Here is a 15,099-nt window from a genome sequence, read left to right on the forward strand (position 1 = left end):
AATTAATTTCTCCCTTAGGTGAACCCAGTTATCCACATGACCGAATCAGTTCCCTGCCAATCTCGTTTGGTTTAACTGAGTAGTTTAAGTGGCATCCGAAAATCAAGAGGGAACCAATTAGTAGGAGTATCTACAGCCACTGAGAAACCCTGGAAACTCTAGGGATGAAAATGTGCAACTGCTCACCTCCCCATTTTCCAAAGGCACGATCCGGGAGTATTCAGTAGTGCAGATGGCATGGTCGTCCCTGGTGATACGATCCACGGTGTGCTGTCCAAACTTCTCAATGCAGTCCCTCTTGGAAGCTGTTCATCAACCAGGGAAGACAGTAGTTAAGAGAAAAGGAACAATTCCAAGCCCTGTATGGATTTTCCCACGCTGACCACGGGAGAGATGGGTGTACAATCTTCGTTAAGCATTTACTACATACAGATTGCTTTGTATCATTAACTCTGTCACGGCTAAATACATGTGAGGGAGTCACTGCAACAGTAATAGGCAGAAAACGCTCCAAATCACCTCTCTGCAGTAAATGAGGAAAGTGAGAATGGCCATTGTACCTACGGTAACCACCTGCAGAGGAACCCACCCCTTTATTTTGGCATCAATCTCACAGCTGAACCAGCTTGAGGTCTAACCCTCGTCTGGATCTGTTGCCTGGCTGGCACTGGATTTGCTGCACTGCTTCCACTGAACTGTAGAAGGGCCCTTTGCTGCCAGGGCTCTGCTCCTGATGAAGGAGCTGTTCCATCATTTCACAGGGCTCCTAAATTTCTTGGGTCAGTCCCAAAGCCAGCACAGAATCACACAATGGACATCTCCCACCACTTAGGGTGGACGTGCAGGTGTGGGGAAGGGACCTGCAGTATTTGGGAGAGGCAGAGCAACTGCCTGCAGGATGTCTCCTTCTCCCACCTTAATATGAACTCTGCAATTGCTCTTAAACCAACACTACAAAACAGAAATGGCAAAGCCACCAAGAACCACCCCCTGGGGACAGCAAACGAGGGCTCCTGCCACTAAGTGGCAATGCAAGGCTGGGTAAAGCCAGGGGACAGAAACAGTGCTGGTTCAGCGACCTGCTTTGGGGACACTGCATGCCAAGACTCTCCTTGCAGCTTCAGGAGTGTCCTGGTCGCTGTATAGGTTCTCCTGCAAGTCCAGCACCCTTGTCCCCAGGATGTCTGACATGCCTGTGCTGGCAGGGCCAACCAAACCACTGTGAACATGCTAGGACAGCTCAGGACCTGATCATGCAGGGTGGTGAGCACCTACATCTACCCATGCAAAAACCTACATTGTGCCATTCTCAAGGACTGTTTCCACAGGAAGAGCCTGGACAAAGACTGCTGGTCTTCCCACTCCCATTCCACCTGTGCCAGGACCTCACAGCAGTGTGTGCTGAAGCCTACGTTGCTGCAGCTTTCCTGAGGGTGTTTCCATGTGGAGAAGAAGGAAGAAAAGGCAGCCAACACAACCTGCTGTTCCTGCCAGCAGCGTTCAGCTCACACAGGAAGCTGACGGGGAAATGTTAACCCAATTCAAGGGAATAATCCTCCAAAATCTGTCGCAATGTGCTTCAGGAAGGCAGGTCCTTCACTCCATGTGCTGTTCGGGCAGGCTGAGCCAGGCAGGAGGAGCAGCAAAGGGGGAGCAGAGAGCTTCTGCCTCCCTGCCTTCACCCCTGGCCTGCACCCACCCACACCTTGTCCCAGCAATGCAGCCTCACTCCACGAAACACTGTTTTGGCAACAGTGAGAGCTCAATTGCGTCCACAGGAAGATGTGGAAACATTTAACATAAGGTCTCTGGCCGCCAAGATTTCCTTTACCAGGTGCTTTTTTTAAAGGCAATTTACTTTTAAAGCCCCAGGCGAGGAGCCTGTCACCACTGGCTCAAGATGATTGATTTCCAGAGAGCTGCCAGGGCTGGGCATGGAGACAGGATGCTCAGCATGAGGAAAACCAAACTCCTCCAAATCTACAGAACTGTGTGAGTCAGACAATGGGCACTCTGAACTGAAGCAGAGTAACCCATCAGCTTTAAACCCCAGCAGTGCTTTAAGGAAAGACAGAAAAGGATGGAGCCTTGCTCTGTGCTGTGGCTGCCTTCCCCTCTGCAGTGACACTGCCCAGCAAAGCCAGACCAAAGGGGCTAATCCTGCACCCTGATCCTGCACAACACCACAAGGCTCTGCGGGCTTGCATGGACAGATGGGACTGAGCATCTTTCACATCCTGCCCCCATCTGAAACGCCATGTGGGGAGCCTTTCATGGGGATAAACACCCCCATAAATCTCTCCCCAGTGCTCCTGCTTCTCTTTCGGTGGCTGAGGAAAGCACAGTGCCTTCCCATCATGATGAACAGACCCACATTGCCACAGTCCCTCCAGCCCCCCTCCCTGAGAGGATCCATCAGCTGCAAGGGTAGATGCTTTCCACAGCAGGCACTTCTTCCCTACTCCCACAGAGCTAAGCCCAAAAGCACCTCAGCAGCCTGGCTGGGGGGCCTGGAGAATCAAACACCTCCCACAATGAGCGTGGCTCAAGGGGCAGCGCTGAGCTGAGGTGGACGGTGCCACCTCTGGCAAGGCTTGCTGGCATCTCTGGAGAACACTTGCATTTCTGCCAGCTGCTTTTAACCCTCTAACTGACCTGACATGTGTTTTTATTAGACCACCTACAGAACTCCCCATGCCAGGAATAAACCTCCGAAAAGGACTTCTTGTGCTAGCGAATCTGTCAGGTTTCGGAGGAGCCACCTCTTTATTTCCATGGGAATTTTCCACTGGGCTGTGTCACTGCATGTCACTTCTCCAGGGAGGTGGTAACAGGGCCTGATGTTGCAGGAAGAAAGAGGACTCCAGATGTTGAAGCTTTGCCACTACACACAGGAACAAGCCAGCGGGGCAAGAGCGCTCCATGCAGCCCCAGACCTTGCAAAAACACAACTGTAATGGGCCCCAAGAGAAGTTTCAGAGCTGGAACATAAATTCTCAGAGACTATAGAAAAAAGCAAAGCAGGAATTTGACAGCACTAATTCCCTACTAGCACACAGCAAGAGAAGAAAACATCTGCACTGGAGAGGAGCTACCACACTAAGGCAACACAGCAGTAACATGTCTGCAGCTCTTTCTTGCACAATAAGGGGCTTGAAATCCAAAGCACAGGCTGACAGGTAAGCCAGAAATATGAGCCTTCAGGGACAGCCCAGGGCAAGGCCTCCAAGTGCTCCCAGGTCCTTCCTTGCCAGGTTTTAAGCTCTGGCTGTAGATCTTAACTCACATCTTCTCCCAATTACTGCTGCTGCTTCTGGGAGGAGCTGGTGGTTAACAAGTTCCTCAGCATCCGGCTACCCCATAGACCCTCTGGGAGAAGAGTTTTGTAGAACCAGCTGTTTCTTAAGGTTTTAATCAGAGAATGGGGAAGCCAAATGCACAGACTGGATCTCCACAGCCATCCTGTCCAGCCAGCTGTCTCTGATCCCACCTTGCACAGCGGCAGGACCAGCGGTTCCCTGCCCTGCACAGGCTGTATCCGAGCACAAGGGACAGTTTTTGGCTTTCAGACTTTTCTGTGACAGCAGGCACTTGGAATTGAGCTGCTGTTTTGCATTTGGAAGAGCTGAAATACACCAGTCTGGGACAGTACAGAGCAGACAGAGAAGAGGGCAGGGAGGAGATCACAAGAAATCTCAGCTCCAGACCTTGATCAGCAATGCCCAACTATTGACACTGGTGCCAACTTTGGCATTCCCATAGATTTGGGTGGGCATCAATGACAATACTTTAAAAAAAGACATTTAGTCCTAGAGAGTAAAAACATTCTCCTGCCCTGAGGAGCATCTAAGCTTCAACTCTTGCAGCCTTATTGGGTAGAAGAAACCCAGAACACGTGCTGCATCACAGTAATGACATGGAAACAGCTCCAAACCCAGCCTTGTATTTGCACAAAGAGCCCTCTTCACCACGGCCTCATTACCTGGCACTGAGCTGCAGCTCTCTTGCAACACTGAAATACTTACAGGCAAAATACTGCCAGGGCTCGTAGGTGAGGCCGAAATCAGTCGATCGCTCCAGCACCCAAAGGTCAGGACGGGGGGAATTGGCAAATTTGATCAGGACATATGCCACGTGGAAGAGCTGAAAGAAAGGAACACAGAGTCAGTTGGCTGTTTCAGGCATCAGAACCAGGGAAAGCTTAGTGGGATCCAAGTGGAATAAATGAGCTGGCACTTTGCAGATCCTGCTGCTCACAAGCAGCCTGTGGAGCAAAATCCTCCGTATCTAAAAGGATGGTGATATAACACGGCTGCTGGAGGGAGCCAGATTAGGGAGCTCAGCTCCCACTGCGTGCAAACAAAGCACAGACTTTGTGGCTGTGGGCTGTACCCAGGTTGTGCTGGGTGACACCTTAGACTTAACCTTGATCTAAGCAGCCAGCACTATAAACCAGCTATGACACTGTTCTGGGGGACTTGGCTTTTGGGTTGTTCTTGAGGTAACAGGTGACACACTGACCTGCCAGCCAGGGGACATCCAACTGCACCTTGCACACAGTATCACTAAATCCTCTTTTCTTTTTTATAAGGCATTCCACTTTGCAGCCCTGCTTCATCCACACAATCTGTGTTTTGAACATGGTTGCAGAAAAGCCTCAGCACAGCTCCCTCTTCCCCAAATGCCACAGGGAAGGGAGAGCAGGAGACCCACTTGGCTTCAGCACAGATCCAACACTGGGCTTCTCCCATTTGTCTGGACACTGACATGTGCACACACACTCCTGCCAAGTATAAAATAAACGTACTCTTTAAAGAGCTAAAATGTCAGTGCTAGAGAGAAACAAAAGCCCCAGCAGAATTTCCCTTCCCCGGCTGGCACCAGCTTGCTCCAAGAATCCCCACTCCATCATCCTGTCACAAAGTGATATTTAAAGGCAAATAAAGTTCTCTTATCAGAGAAAATTCCTAACGTCAAAAACAACCCAAAAGGGAGTTTAGTGCTTGAAAGGCAGAGATTTATAGCTCAGGAGTCCTTCCTCATGCAGAGTTGGAGCTGCATGAGCACATACCCCCCCAAAGACTAACAGGTATCCAGAGGTACAGTTCTGCAAGGTGAGGAAAAGGATGGCTCCGTGCCCATCCCAGCCCACTTGTCCCAGCCATGACCAGCTGCAGGAGGGCCAGAACAGCAGCCACCACCTCAGCCCTGCCCCAGCCACACACACTGCTGAGCCAGAGGGCAAATATTAATAATAACATGCCTCTAAAATAGCCATGACAATCCAAAAAAGACTTTTTAAAGGGCAGAAGAAACAAGGAAGAGGCATTGAAATCTACCAAGCCATCCAAAAAGCACATATCTTGTTATGGTCATTCAGACAAGGGGTCCAAGTGCTGGTGTGTGGGTATGGAGCAAGAGGATGGTGCAGCCCTGTGGACTGGCACCACCTCAGTCACCCCCTCAGCAGGACATACGGACAAAAACCTCTCAGGTTCCTGCCAAACACTCCTCTGGTTCCGAGGCAGCCTCTCCTCCACTTATCAAGAATTGCGCTGGTTCTCTTTGCAGGCTGCTGGTACCTGAATTCACACCTGGGTGTAGGCTAAGGGGGCTTGAGAGAGATGCTCAGGGAGGAGTGAAGTAGATCCATCTGGGAAATCTACATGAAGCACAGCAGGTCAGAGGCCATCTCCAGCTGGGAATGGGCAGGAGGGTGGGATTTGTCACCTCTCAGGGTTTGCACTGGTAAGCACTGGTTCCATCCAGAATGGAGAAACCAAAGTGGCCACCCAGCACAGTTCCCTAATGCTAAAAGACTTGCAAACCCAATCAAAGCAGAAACAAACATCCTTTTTTAAGTTAGTAAAAACTGAGGGAAAACAGACCTAAATGCTGCCCTAATTCCCCTCTGCAACCTCCATGTGTTTCCAAGGCACACAAGACTAGGCTTTTTTGGAGGAGCAGTGTTTTCTGCCCATTTACGCTCTCAGCAAAGCTGTTATTTGATAGTGAAACCCAAGAGGCTTCAGCTCAGGCAGCTGCTTTCTCTGCAGGACCAGTTCTCACAGCTTAACATCTGCCTCTTGGCATGGGAACAGGGCTGAGCACCAGCCTGTGGAGTTACACCTTCCCTCCACTGTAAACCCTCCTCCAGCTTTATTCTCCAGGGAATAAATTAATGTTCCTGCTGGAATCTAGCACTGCCTTTAGCTGGACAAAATTCCCTGCAGCTCCAGAGTGCCTTTACATGTTCTGGCCTCAGGCACTGGGGGAGCCTCTGCTCTGAATGAACAGCAACCACAAACTCAAATTTAGAAATGTGACGTGCATCCCTCTCTTCTGCATTTCTTTTTGCAATGCCAGCTACAAATTTATAGTCAGTAAATCCCATGGAGTTTCTGGGAGGATCCTCCTTGATGTCCAGTTTTATGCTGGAAAGAAGTGTCCTTGAGTCCAAACTCCTTGCACACTTCTAGTTCTCAGAAGTCCCCTCCCTCTGGAGGGCATGGTTTACCATGCAGTCAAATTGGTGTAGTTTTTGCACAAACACTGAAGCAACACCTAAATCTGACAAAAAGCAAGCCTCGGGCTCAGTGATTCACAAAATGAAAACAACAGCCAGAAAAAGAACTCAGTGCTGGTGGTTGCAAGTCCTGCTGGAAGTGCCCCCAGGGGCAGGGAGGGGCAGGGTCGGGCAGCCACAGGCTCCTGACCCATCGGGGCCCTCTTCAGCTGAAAGAAGATGATTTGGATGCTTTCAGTACATTCTGAGTCATGGGAGACACGTACACACAGTGGGCACTGGGGAGAACTGTGTCTGTGCTTGCTGGGAGCTCTCTGAAAGGCCAGGCCCAACCCCACTGGCAGGGTTAGATGTCCAAGACCAGGGATGGCATGATGGCATGCTTTCATCTTTTATTACTGCTTTTCACAGAGAAGCAAAAAAAAAAAAAACAAAAAAAAAAAACAAACCAAAAAACTCAGCTCTTGTTGGATTATTTCTGGATCAGCTGCAGCAGTTCAGCTGAAGCCCAGTGCACATATTCACTCTCAAAGCCAAATGCAATTCCTCCCTCCATACCCAAACCCATCACTACCACTGCTGTGTGCTGTTGGACTGCTGCTGAATTTTATTCCAGTCATGACTGCAATTTTGGGACACAAAGAAGCCAGCCAACACTGCACAGTCACTCCCCTCCAGCATGGAAGGGTTAGGGTCATTCCTAACAGAGCACAGAAAATATTCAGCAGTCTGTGACTGCAGTGAACCCAAAACTGGAACAGGACCCGCATCTGGTATTCAGGGGGATTTTTGTCAAGTCTGGTAAGTCTCCTGCCCCTTCATCCAACATCCTTGTCCTGCAGAACATCACAGCCTGCCGGAAAAAATAACGGCAGATTGCCTGGTTCAAGTGCATCTGCTGAGAAATCTCAGAGAGAGATGCAAAGATGGAGAAGTAGTTCTAAAAATAGAGCTGGCAGAAAAGCCAGACTTTTCATTCCATGTTTAGTTCCAGTACAGTTCTGCCCAACCAATATTGCAAGAGAAATTGTTGGGTTTTTTTCCAAAGCCTTTATTTAGCTCCTATTATCAGTCAGATGAATAAAAACCTCTATGCTCCCAGCTGCTTTGGCACTTTTTTCCCCTTCTTCATGGAGAAAGGAGGCAAAGCACCAGATCTGATGCACACACTTGTCTCCAGGCACACAGATTCCTTGCTCTCCCCACCTCTGAAAGCATGCCAGGTACAACTCAATCTTTGACCAACGCCTGGGATTTCATGAAACAAGCTTTCAGCCAGGAAATTCTGACAGTATTTTAATTAGCAACCACATTTCTTTCAAAATAGTAACATCCCTACATCTAGTTAATGTTGCTGTTAGTGGTTTAGAAGTAAGTTTCCTTAGTGACTATCACTGCCTGGAAGGATGGAGAAAGCACTGGAGCCAGGAGAGGAAGATGGAGATGAGGGCATTTCCTCCATCTCCCACGCTCCAGCCCTTTGCATCTTTGGATGGTGGGCAGCTTTATCAAGCATCAAAATCCCATGAAAATAAAATTCTGATTGCTGCCCAGTGTGACAGTTCAAAGACATGAAGAGTAAAAAATTTCAGAGAGACAAGAAAAACTCAGCTGCTTTTGGAGCAGCACATTCTCTGTCCATGCATCCATCCATCCTCCTGTCTAAGCAGCACACAATGGCAAAACTTGCACATTTCTCCTCTATTCCCTCCCATGAGAAAGTGATTTTAGTTTTCCAGCTCTGGGAGGCACATGTGGGAACAAAACAACAAGCTGGACCAGCCATATCCTGTGTTCCTTTGGTGAGGGAGTTCTGGTGAAGTCTCACTGGTACTTCCAAGGCATCACAAAGCCATACAATAACATTCAATAAGCAAACAAATCTTCATGTTGTTGCAACATTGGCAACTACATTTTGATCAACAACGAGAGGGGCCCTTTTTGGTCCTCTGACAAAAAGGTATGAGCAGGCTGTGCCGGCTGGGAGCTCCACAGAGCTCTGCTCCTGGCCCTGGAGCACACACCACTCACTAATTTTCCATAGGACAGATTTATTACCTTTGGTGTTGACTTATGAAAACAGCACCATGTGAAAACAAAGCAGTTCATCTCTTCCCAACTGCTGCTGGATATCCCCATGGAGCGTGTGTGTGGATAGCATTGCCAGTGCTGCTTATTCCTGCTTGGGATTTCCTGGAAGGATCAGGTGGACCTGCCGAGCAGGCGCAGCTCAATGGCAGTGCATGGGCAACAAATCCCACTGTTTTGGGTTATGTGAGGCCTCCTGGATACACACAGAAAAGGGTTTCAGGACATGTACAGCAGGTACCTGCAGCGTTTTGGGGTATACTGCACCCCAGTCTGGGTCGCTGCACAGCAGCTCCAGATATCTGTAAAAACCCAGAGGCAGGGAAAGTAGAAAAAGAACCACCATGGAAAGCGTGGAGGAGTACTTTTACCCATTTCCAAAAGTGATCAAATGATTTTGCTCCCTCCCTAGTCCATCCCTCCCCCAAGAACTGTCTTGGTCCAGCACTGCATCTGCAAGCCCACCTGGCAAGATGTGGCAGGTGTCAGAGCCTGGATGGGGTTATCAGTCCACAGCAGCAGGGAGAAGCAGCTCTCTGGGAGCACAGGTCACCTCTGTCCACAGTCTGGTCACCAGCATTCGAGCAAGTGGCTGCTCAGCTGCCATGAGCTCTCGTCAGGCTTGGAAACGCCCAGCAGAGCTGGCACCACACCAGTGGCAGAAGCTAAAGCTAACAAGAGATCAAGCCTCTCTGTGCACTTTTTAATCCCACAAACAAGTATGTGGAAGGTGGAAAAGCCCTGGAAAGGCAGAGAGCTTCTGACTCACTTTGAATTTCTCTAGGTCAGTGATCCGCCCTTTTTGCATCCTTTGCCTGTAATCATTTATTCTCCTGGAAGCAATGGATTTACTCATTAACAACTGACTGTCCCCCTGCTGAGCTTCTGCTGTCCTACAGCAGATTTATTTCTCCCCAGCCCATCCATCAGAATCCTTTATTAAAATCTCTCACATTTAGCTATGGGCAAATGTGTGCCTATCTTTTATTTCCATTCACACAAGAACTACTTTAACACTACTAGGCAGCTAAAAAAGGGTGCTTCCTCTCCAAGCAGGTATGGCTTTTTATCCAGTCATTTTTTATAAAATACTCAAGTCCTTGAGAGCAAACAAACCCCACGTACACACACACACAAAAGGCACAAAAGTCAGTGTTTGAAAAAGAGGGGTGTGGTACCAAAACATACTTTGCCCCCATTTTGCTCACAGCACCTAAACCCAATCTTTTCCCAAGTTACTCATGCAGGGTTACAGGGTTCTGAATGAGAAGGTTCCCCATGCTTGTAGCCCAAGATTTTGATTGTCAAGCTTTGGAAACAACCACCCATCCCTTTCGCTGTCTGCAGTGTCCATTGCAACTCACCACACCCGTGCTCTGAAACCCTTCAAGGTGCCCCACACCTCTCAGAGAGACCAGAACTGCCTGTAAGCAGGTAGGTTAGCTCTTCTCTTCCTCCAGAAAGTCTGGGACAAGGCAGAGGCTTGGGGGAAGCAGTGCCCTGGCTGCCCAGAGCTGCTCAAGGAGGTGACAGCCAGCCCCTGCCCAGCTGAGGACAGGGGTCACAGAGCCAGAGCCCAGCAGAGACCAGAGCCCCTGGGGAGGTGACAGAGCTGCAAAGTGGCAGCTATTAAACATCTCTGCAGGGCTGGGGAGAGAGACAAGCACTGAAACTCGGGGCACAGGAAAAGGACTCAGCTTTGCACCAACCTGTTTTCAAATTTTTCTCTCAAAACTCTAGAGTTTTACTGAGAGACATCAAAGAAAACACTCTCCAGGAAAAAACAGATTCAGAACTACCAGCCAGCATGAAACCTGCCCAGTGCCATAACAAGCAGCAACAGCAAACCAGTGCTTTATGATGCTATTTTCTAAACAGCGCCTGTTCCCTTCCTAAGCAGATTGGCTTAGATGAACAGCTGATGGAGCATTTTCCACAAAGGATTTTTTATTTAAACGCCACTTCTGAGAAGGATTTGGCTCGTTCACTGATCTCACACACAGCACTGCTTTATCTTCACAGCATCCTCCTGTGCAAGTTGTCCTTCCCTGCCAGTGCCAGACACACCTCCGGCCAAAAATCCTTGGGGGACCAAATCTGTGGCACTTGGCACAAGGCTGGGCAGAGCAGTGCCATCACTTGTGGCCTGCACAGTACTGAATTGAAGGTTTGGACAGCCAAGTTTTAGAAATGACCTCCAACAAAGCAACAGCAAGAGCCTGATTCGCAGCAGGTTCAGCCAGCTGGCACAGAGGAGAGGCACAGAGGAGCATGGGCAGGACATGGGGTTTGAGGAACATCCCGTTAAATCCTTGCCTGCCTGGAGATGCAAACAGCAAGTGCCACAGAGCTACAGGGGCAGTGTTCAGGGATGCTCAGACACCAACCTGTACACGCTCAAACACGAGCCTGTGCTGAAACTCAGGTGTCACCACAGCCAGCCATGCTCAAGGTGGGCACACGTAACCAGAGGCATTCCTGCAGAGTAAAATGGGTCAGGACAGAAGGGGATGGCTAGAATTCCTTGGGATGAGGCTTCAGTCACTTACAGATAAGGAGTTTGCCCATACCAGGCTCTCACTGTGCATTAGGAGACTCCCTGCACTTGGCTGAGATGACCTCGGCAACTTTCTAGGTTGCTGGGCGAAGTATAAAGTAACTCAAAGACAAGATTTAAACATTTGTCTTTTAGCCCAAACTTGAGCCAGCACAGCCTCAGGAAAGGGATAAGGTGACTCTCCTGTCACCACAACGAGGACAGCCTTGGGCACCCCATAAAGGGGTACAATCACTTGGCCCCCAAGGCCAGCCCAGCCTGGGAGCTGACTGAGGCTAGAGAACATGGAAAGGACACCAAAAGGACTCCCACCCTTCCCAGTTGCTTTAATCCTCTTGCAAACACCAGCAGAAGCCCAGCACAGAGGTGGCTGTAAAAAGGGCCTTAAAACTTCCTGGCGCTTCAAGGATTTCAGATTCTCAGACTATTTACCTTGAGGTGTCAATTGTCTTTGATGGTTAAATACTCCTAAGAAGCTTCTGGGAATGTTTTTTGGGGAGTTGGGTGTTCTGGGAAAGTATCTGCATCGACAATTAGTTGGCAGGACTAGTGGCAGTTCATACCAGGGTCTTCCAGCCAAAGTGTCTGCAAGCAGCTCTCAGTAGATAGGGGAGCAATGAGCAGGTGGCCCAGGAACACTTGATATTCTAGAGGAGTTTAACTAGAAGTCATTCAAATTCAGCCAGTTAAATATATCCAGTCACCTACTTGATGATGGTTTTGAGGAGAAAAAAAACCAAAACCCCTCACTGTTCTCAAGGTTGATTTTTCCAAGGCCCTTGGGTCCATTGCCTTAATTCTCCTCCCTTGAACTAACAGGAGTTTGAGACTAATTTTAGCATAATGAAAACTATACCAGTAAAACCTCTTAGTAATCCCAAAACATACAGAAAAAAAATGTGCTTTCCTATAAATAGAAAAACCAGGGAGTTCCTGCTGGCTAATACTAACTGGTGTGCTTGTATCCTAAATCTGAAATTTTTAAGAAAAAGCCTGACTTGAGGGATTTCACGCAACTGCAGTTACTTGAGACAGTAAGGAGCAACAGTCTCTTCAGGGAGCTGTCACTTCACACACCAGGAGAGTAGGTGGGGGGTTTTTTGTAACTAATGGGAAATAACTGACTCAATGTTTAATTAGACTTTGAAAGAGAAAGAAAAGTCTCCTTGGAGTGCCCTATCCTGCCATGGCAAATTTTAGACAAGGAAAACATCTCTGTCCTGGAAGGAGATGACCAGTCCCTGTGCCCAGGATGAAGGGCTGTGCCTCACAGAAAGCTCCAGCATGGCACTGCTCTGCAAATTAACCTTTTAAATCCACTTCACTCTGCATCCACCTGGGTCATTCTCCAATGCCCCCGTTCACATGGACAACATCCCTGGAGAGCGGCTTATCCCAGCACTGCCTTTGCTCTGGGAACAATGTAACACCTGTATTTCAAGGGCATCAACTGGCTGCTTTGTGAAGATTCAAACAGACAGCAGGCATGAATGAAGGAGAGGATGGCACTGCCACAACCTCTCCTGACATGGCTGAAAAAACCCACCTATCCATTACTTCTTGATGTGGCGTGGGGAGAAGGTGCAACTTTAGAGAAAAACCTGTCCCTCTTCCCCAGTGACTGGCCATCACTGCACAGCAAGCATTAGGACAGCTGGGAGGAGAGCTCAGTTTAGGCCCTTCCTACTGCTAAACTGTCCCAGCAGCTGTAGATATGGTCTGTAAGGCCTCTCTGGGCATCAGCTCCTGGGACAGAGAGAGAATGGGCTCGAAATCAAGAGCTGCAATACTTTCAGCAACGACAGCCCTGCCTGGTACCTCCTGTTTATCAACGTGCAGTCTAATGGAGGAGAGACTATGACCTTGAGCACAAGAAAAAGAAACAATTCCATTAAAAGTCCATGTTCATCCCTCTACCAGCCAGTGACATCACCACCAAGGACTTCACCAAGAGTTTGTCAGTCATAGCTTGGCATTGCTGCTCATCTTTCTCATTTCCTCCAAGAATAATTGAACAGCTCTCAGTTAATTTGGTTAACTGTTCACCAGCTGCAGTGTGTGCTGAGATGCAGAGAACAGTGTCCACAGTCACGGATTGTTTGCTTTTAAAACATATAGAAGGAATCCGTGACTTTGGCAGTGATAGTGATGAAACTAAGTCATTAAACTCTGGTACATTCCAGATCCAGATGTATGGGCACAGCTGTGAGAAAGCACAGGCCCAAGGTCCAGCACAGCAGAGCCCACTCAGAGCCTCTGGTGTGCTTGGCTCCTCCAGGCTCTGCCCATGCCACAGCCCCTTCCCCATGAGCCTTCCTGGAAGGAGGCACAGGGGCTCTTTCTGCACAGCTCCTCCAACTCCCACTCCTGCAAGCCACCACACCACAGCTTGGAAGATGCAAATCATTCGTGTCCTTATAAATAAAAGCCCAGGCAAAGCCTCAATGGATTTGTGAGTGGAGCTGCCTCCCCCGAGCAGAAGCTCCCACACAACCAAGCAGGAATTTCAGCGTGCATTGGGCCAAAATTCCTCAACTTCCTCCAAACAGCTCCTCACTGAAAAAAATCTGGTCTGACCTTTCATACCACTTCATTTCTTCTGCTCCACAATTAAAAAGCAGCACAGCTCAGACCTCAATTTTTGTACAATTTCTGTATGGAAGCAGCGTGGGTTGCTGAAGACTGGGGAGTGTTGAGGTAAATCTCTGCATGACAGAGTATGTGGCACCTACATTGTACTGCTGATATCTAAGCTCAACAAACACTGTTGGTGCGTAAATTACACCCCAATAAAGATGGGGAGCCTACCAATGTAGAACCCTTGAAGGCATTTCAAGGCAAGCAAAGAAACTGGCACAGTCAGAAAAGAGTCTGCCTTGGTTCTCACTTCAGGTTCAACCCGAGAATCAAGGCCCTGAGAGATGTAACACTCAGAAATTTTCAAAACCGTACCTCAAGAAAGGATTTTTGTTTGAATGTGTCTTAAACCCCCAGTTTAAGCCAGTGTGACCCTGCAACCAGTTCTGTAGCTCACTATCTCCCTGTCATCACTCTGCCTTCAACACCTCCCAAACCCAGGGAGTTAGAGACAAACCTGCAATGCAGACAGGAAGGGGACCTCTCTCTACAGGGTGAAGAAATCCCTAATGATACAATGCTGACTTCCCAACAAGCTGGGGTGGGAAGGTGGACAATCAAGGCAAAATGCACAGTGATTAATTTCTCCTCATTGTAGAAGTGTCAGACATCACATAATGGATTTGTGGAATAAGAATACAGGGGAAGAAAAGTTGAGGAGGGTACATGAAAAACCTTTTGATTTAGGCCAGGTATTAAGAGAAAAATCCTTTAAACAGATTAATATAATTTTAAAAAATGCAGTGAAGTAATACACATGATGTCATACAGCTCTGAACATAATGAACTTGTATCTAACAGGTAGTCCAAGTTAAACTAAAAGCTGTCTCAGGTACATCACAAACCAAGCTGGCTGTGCAGAGCAGTTGGTGGGAAAAGTAATCACCCTGACTGGACAAAAGTTCAAATTTCCTTGAACTTCCCAGTCTTCCAGTTCACCCGTATTCTCTGAAGTGCATTATCTCTGCTTGCAGGGTTTACTCCAGCCTTTTATTGTTGTCTTATCTCCAGCCTCTTCCTGCCCCAGCTTCAAAAAGAACATTGAGCATCACAGAACAATATGAATGAGCTAAAAAAAAAAAGTATATATAAACACCCAGTGCAAACTCTTCGTCAGTCTGGCTACTCAGTACACTTGTGGAGGCAGGATGGCATTTTGCTTGCAGCAATGAGGAGAAGCAACCTCCCCTGGCTGATGAGGACAGGGTAACTACAAGACTTCCCCCGTGCCTTAAGCACTGGTCAAACCAGACCAACCTACCTGCAGCCCATCACTAATCCCAAGCTAGGC

At 48.4% G+C, this 15,099-nt stretch overlaps 1 protein-coding gene across 3 annotated transcripts in view; it reads right to left on the minus strand.

Moving 5' to 3' along the window:
* Positions 1-15,099, minus strand: part of LAMA5 (laminin subunit alpha 5) — an 88,815-nt gene that overhangs the window by 46,100 nt on the left and 27,616 nt on the right. For all 3 annotated transcript variants that reach the window (XM_027646386.1, XM_027646385.1, XM_027646383.1), the window contains exons 3-4: positions 4,026-4,143; positions 187-305 (exon numbers count right to left, since the gene is read on the minus strand). In XM_027646386.1, coding sequence (XP_027502187.1) covers positions 187-305; positions 4,026-4,143 — 237 coding nt within the window. The remainder of the gene's footprint in view (positions 1-186; positions 306-4,025; positions 4,144-15,099) is intronic.

This window comes from Corapipo altera, unplaced genomic scaffold (assembly GCF_003945725.1).
Source record: "Corapipo altera isolate COAL_440 unplaced genomic scaffold, ASM394572v1 64, whole genome shotgun sequence".
Classification (NCBI taxonomy): Eukaryota; Metazoa; Chordata; class Aves; order Passeriformes; family Pipridae; genus Corapipo; species Corapipo altera.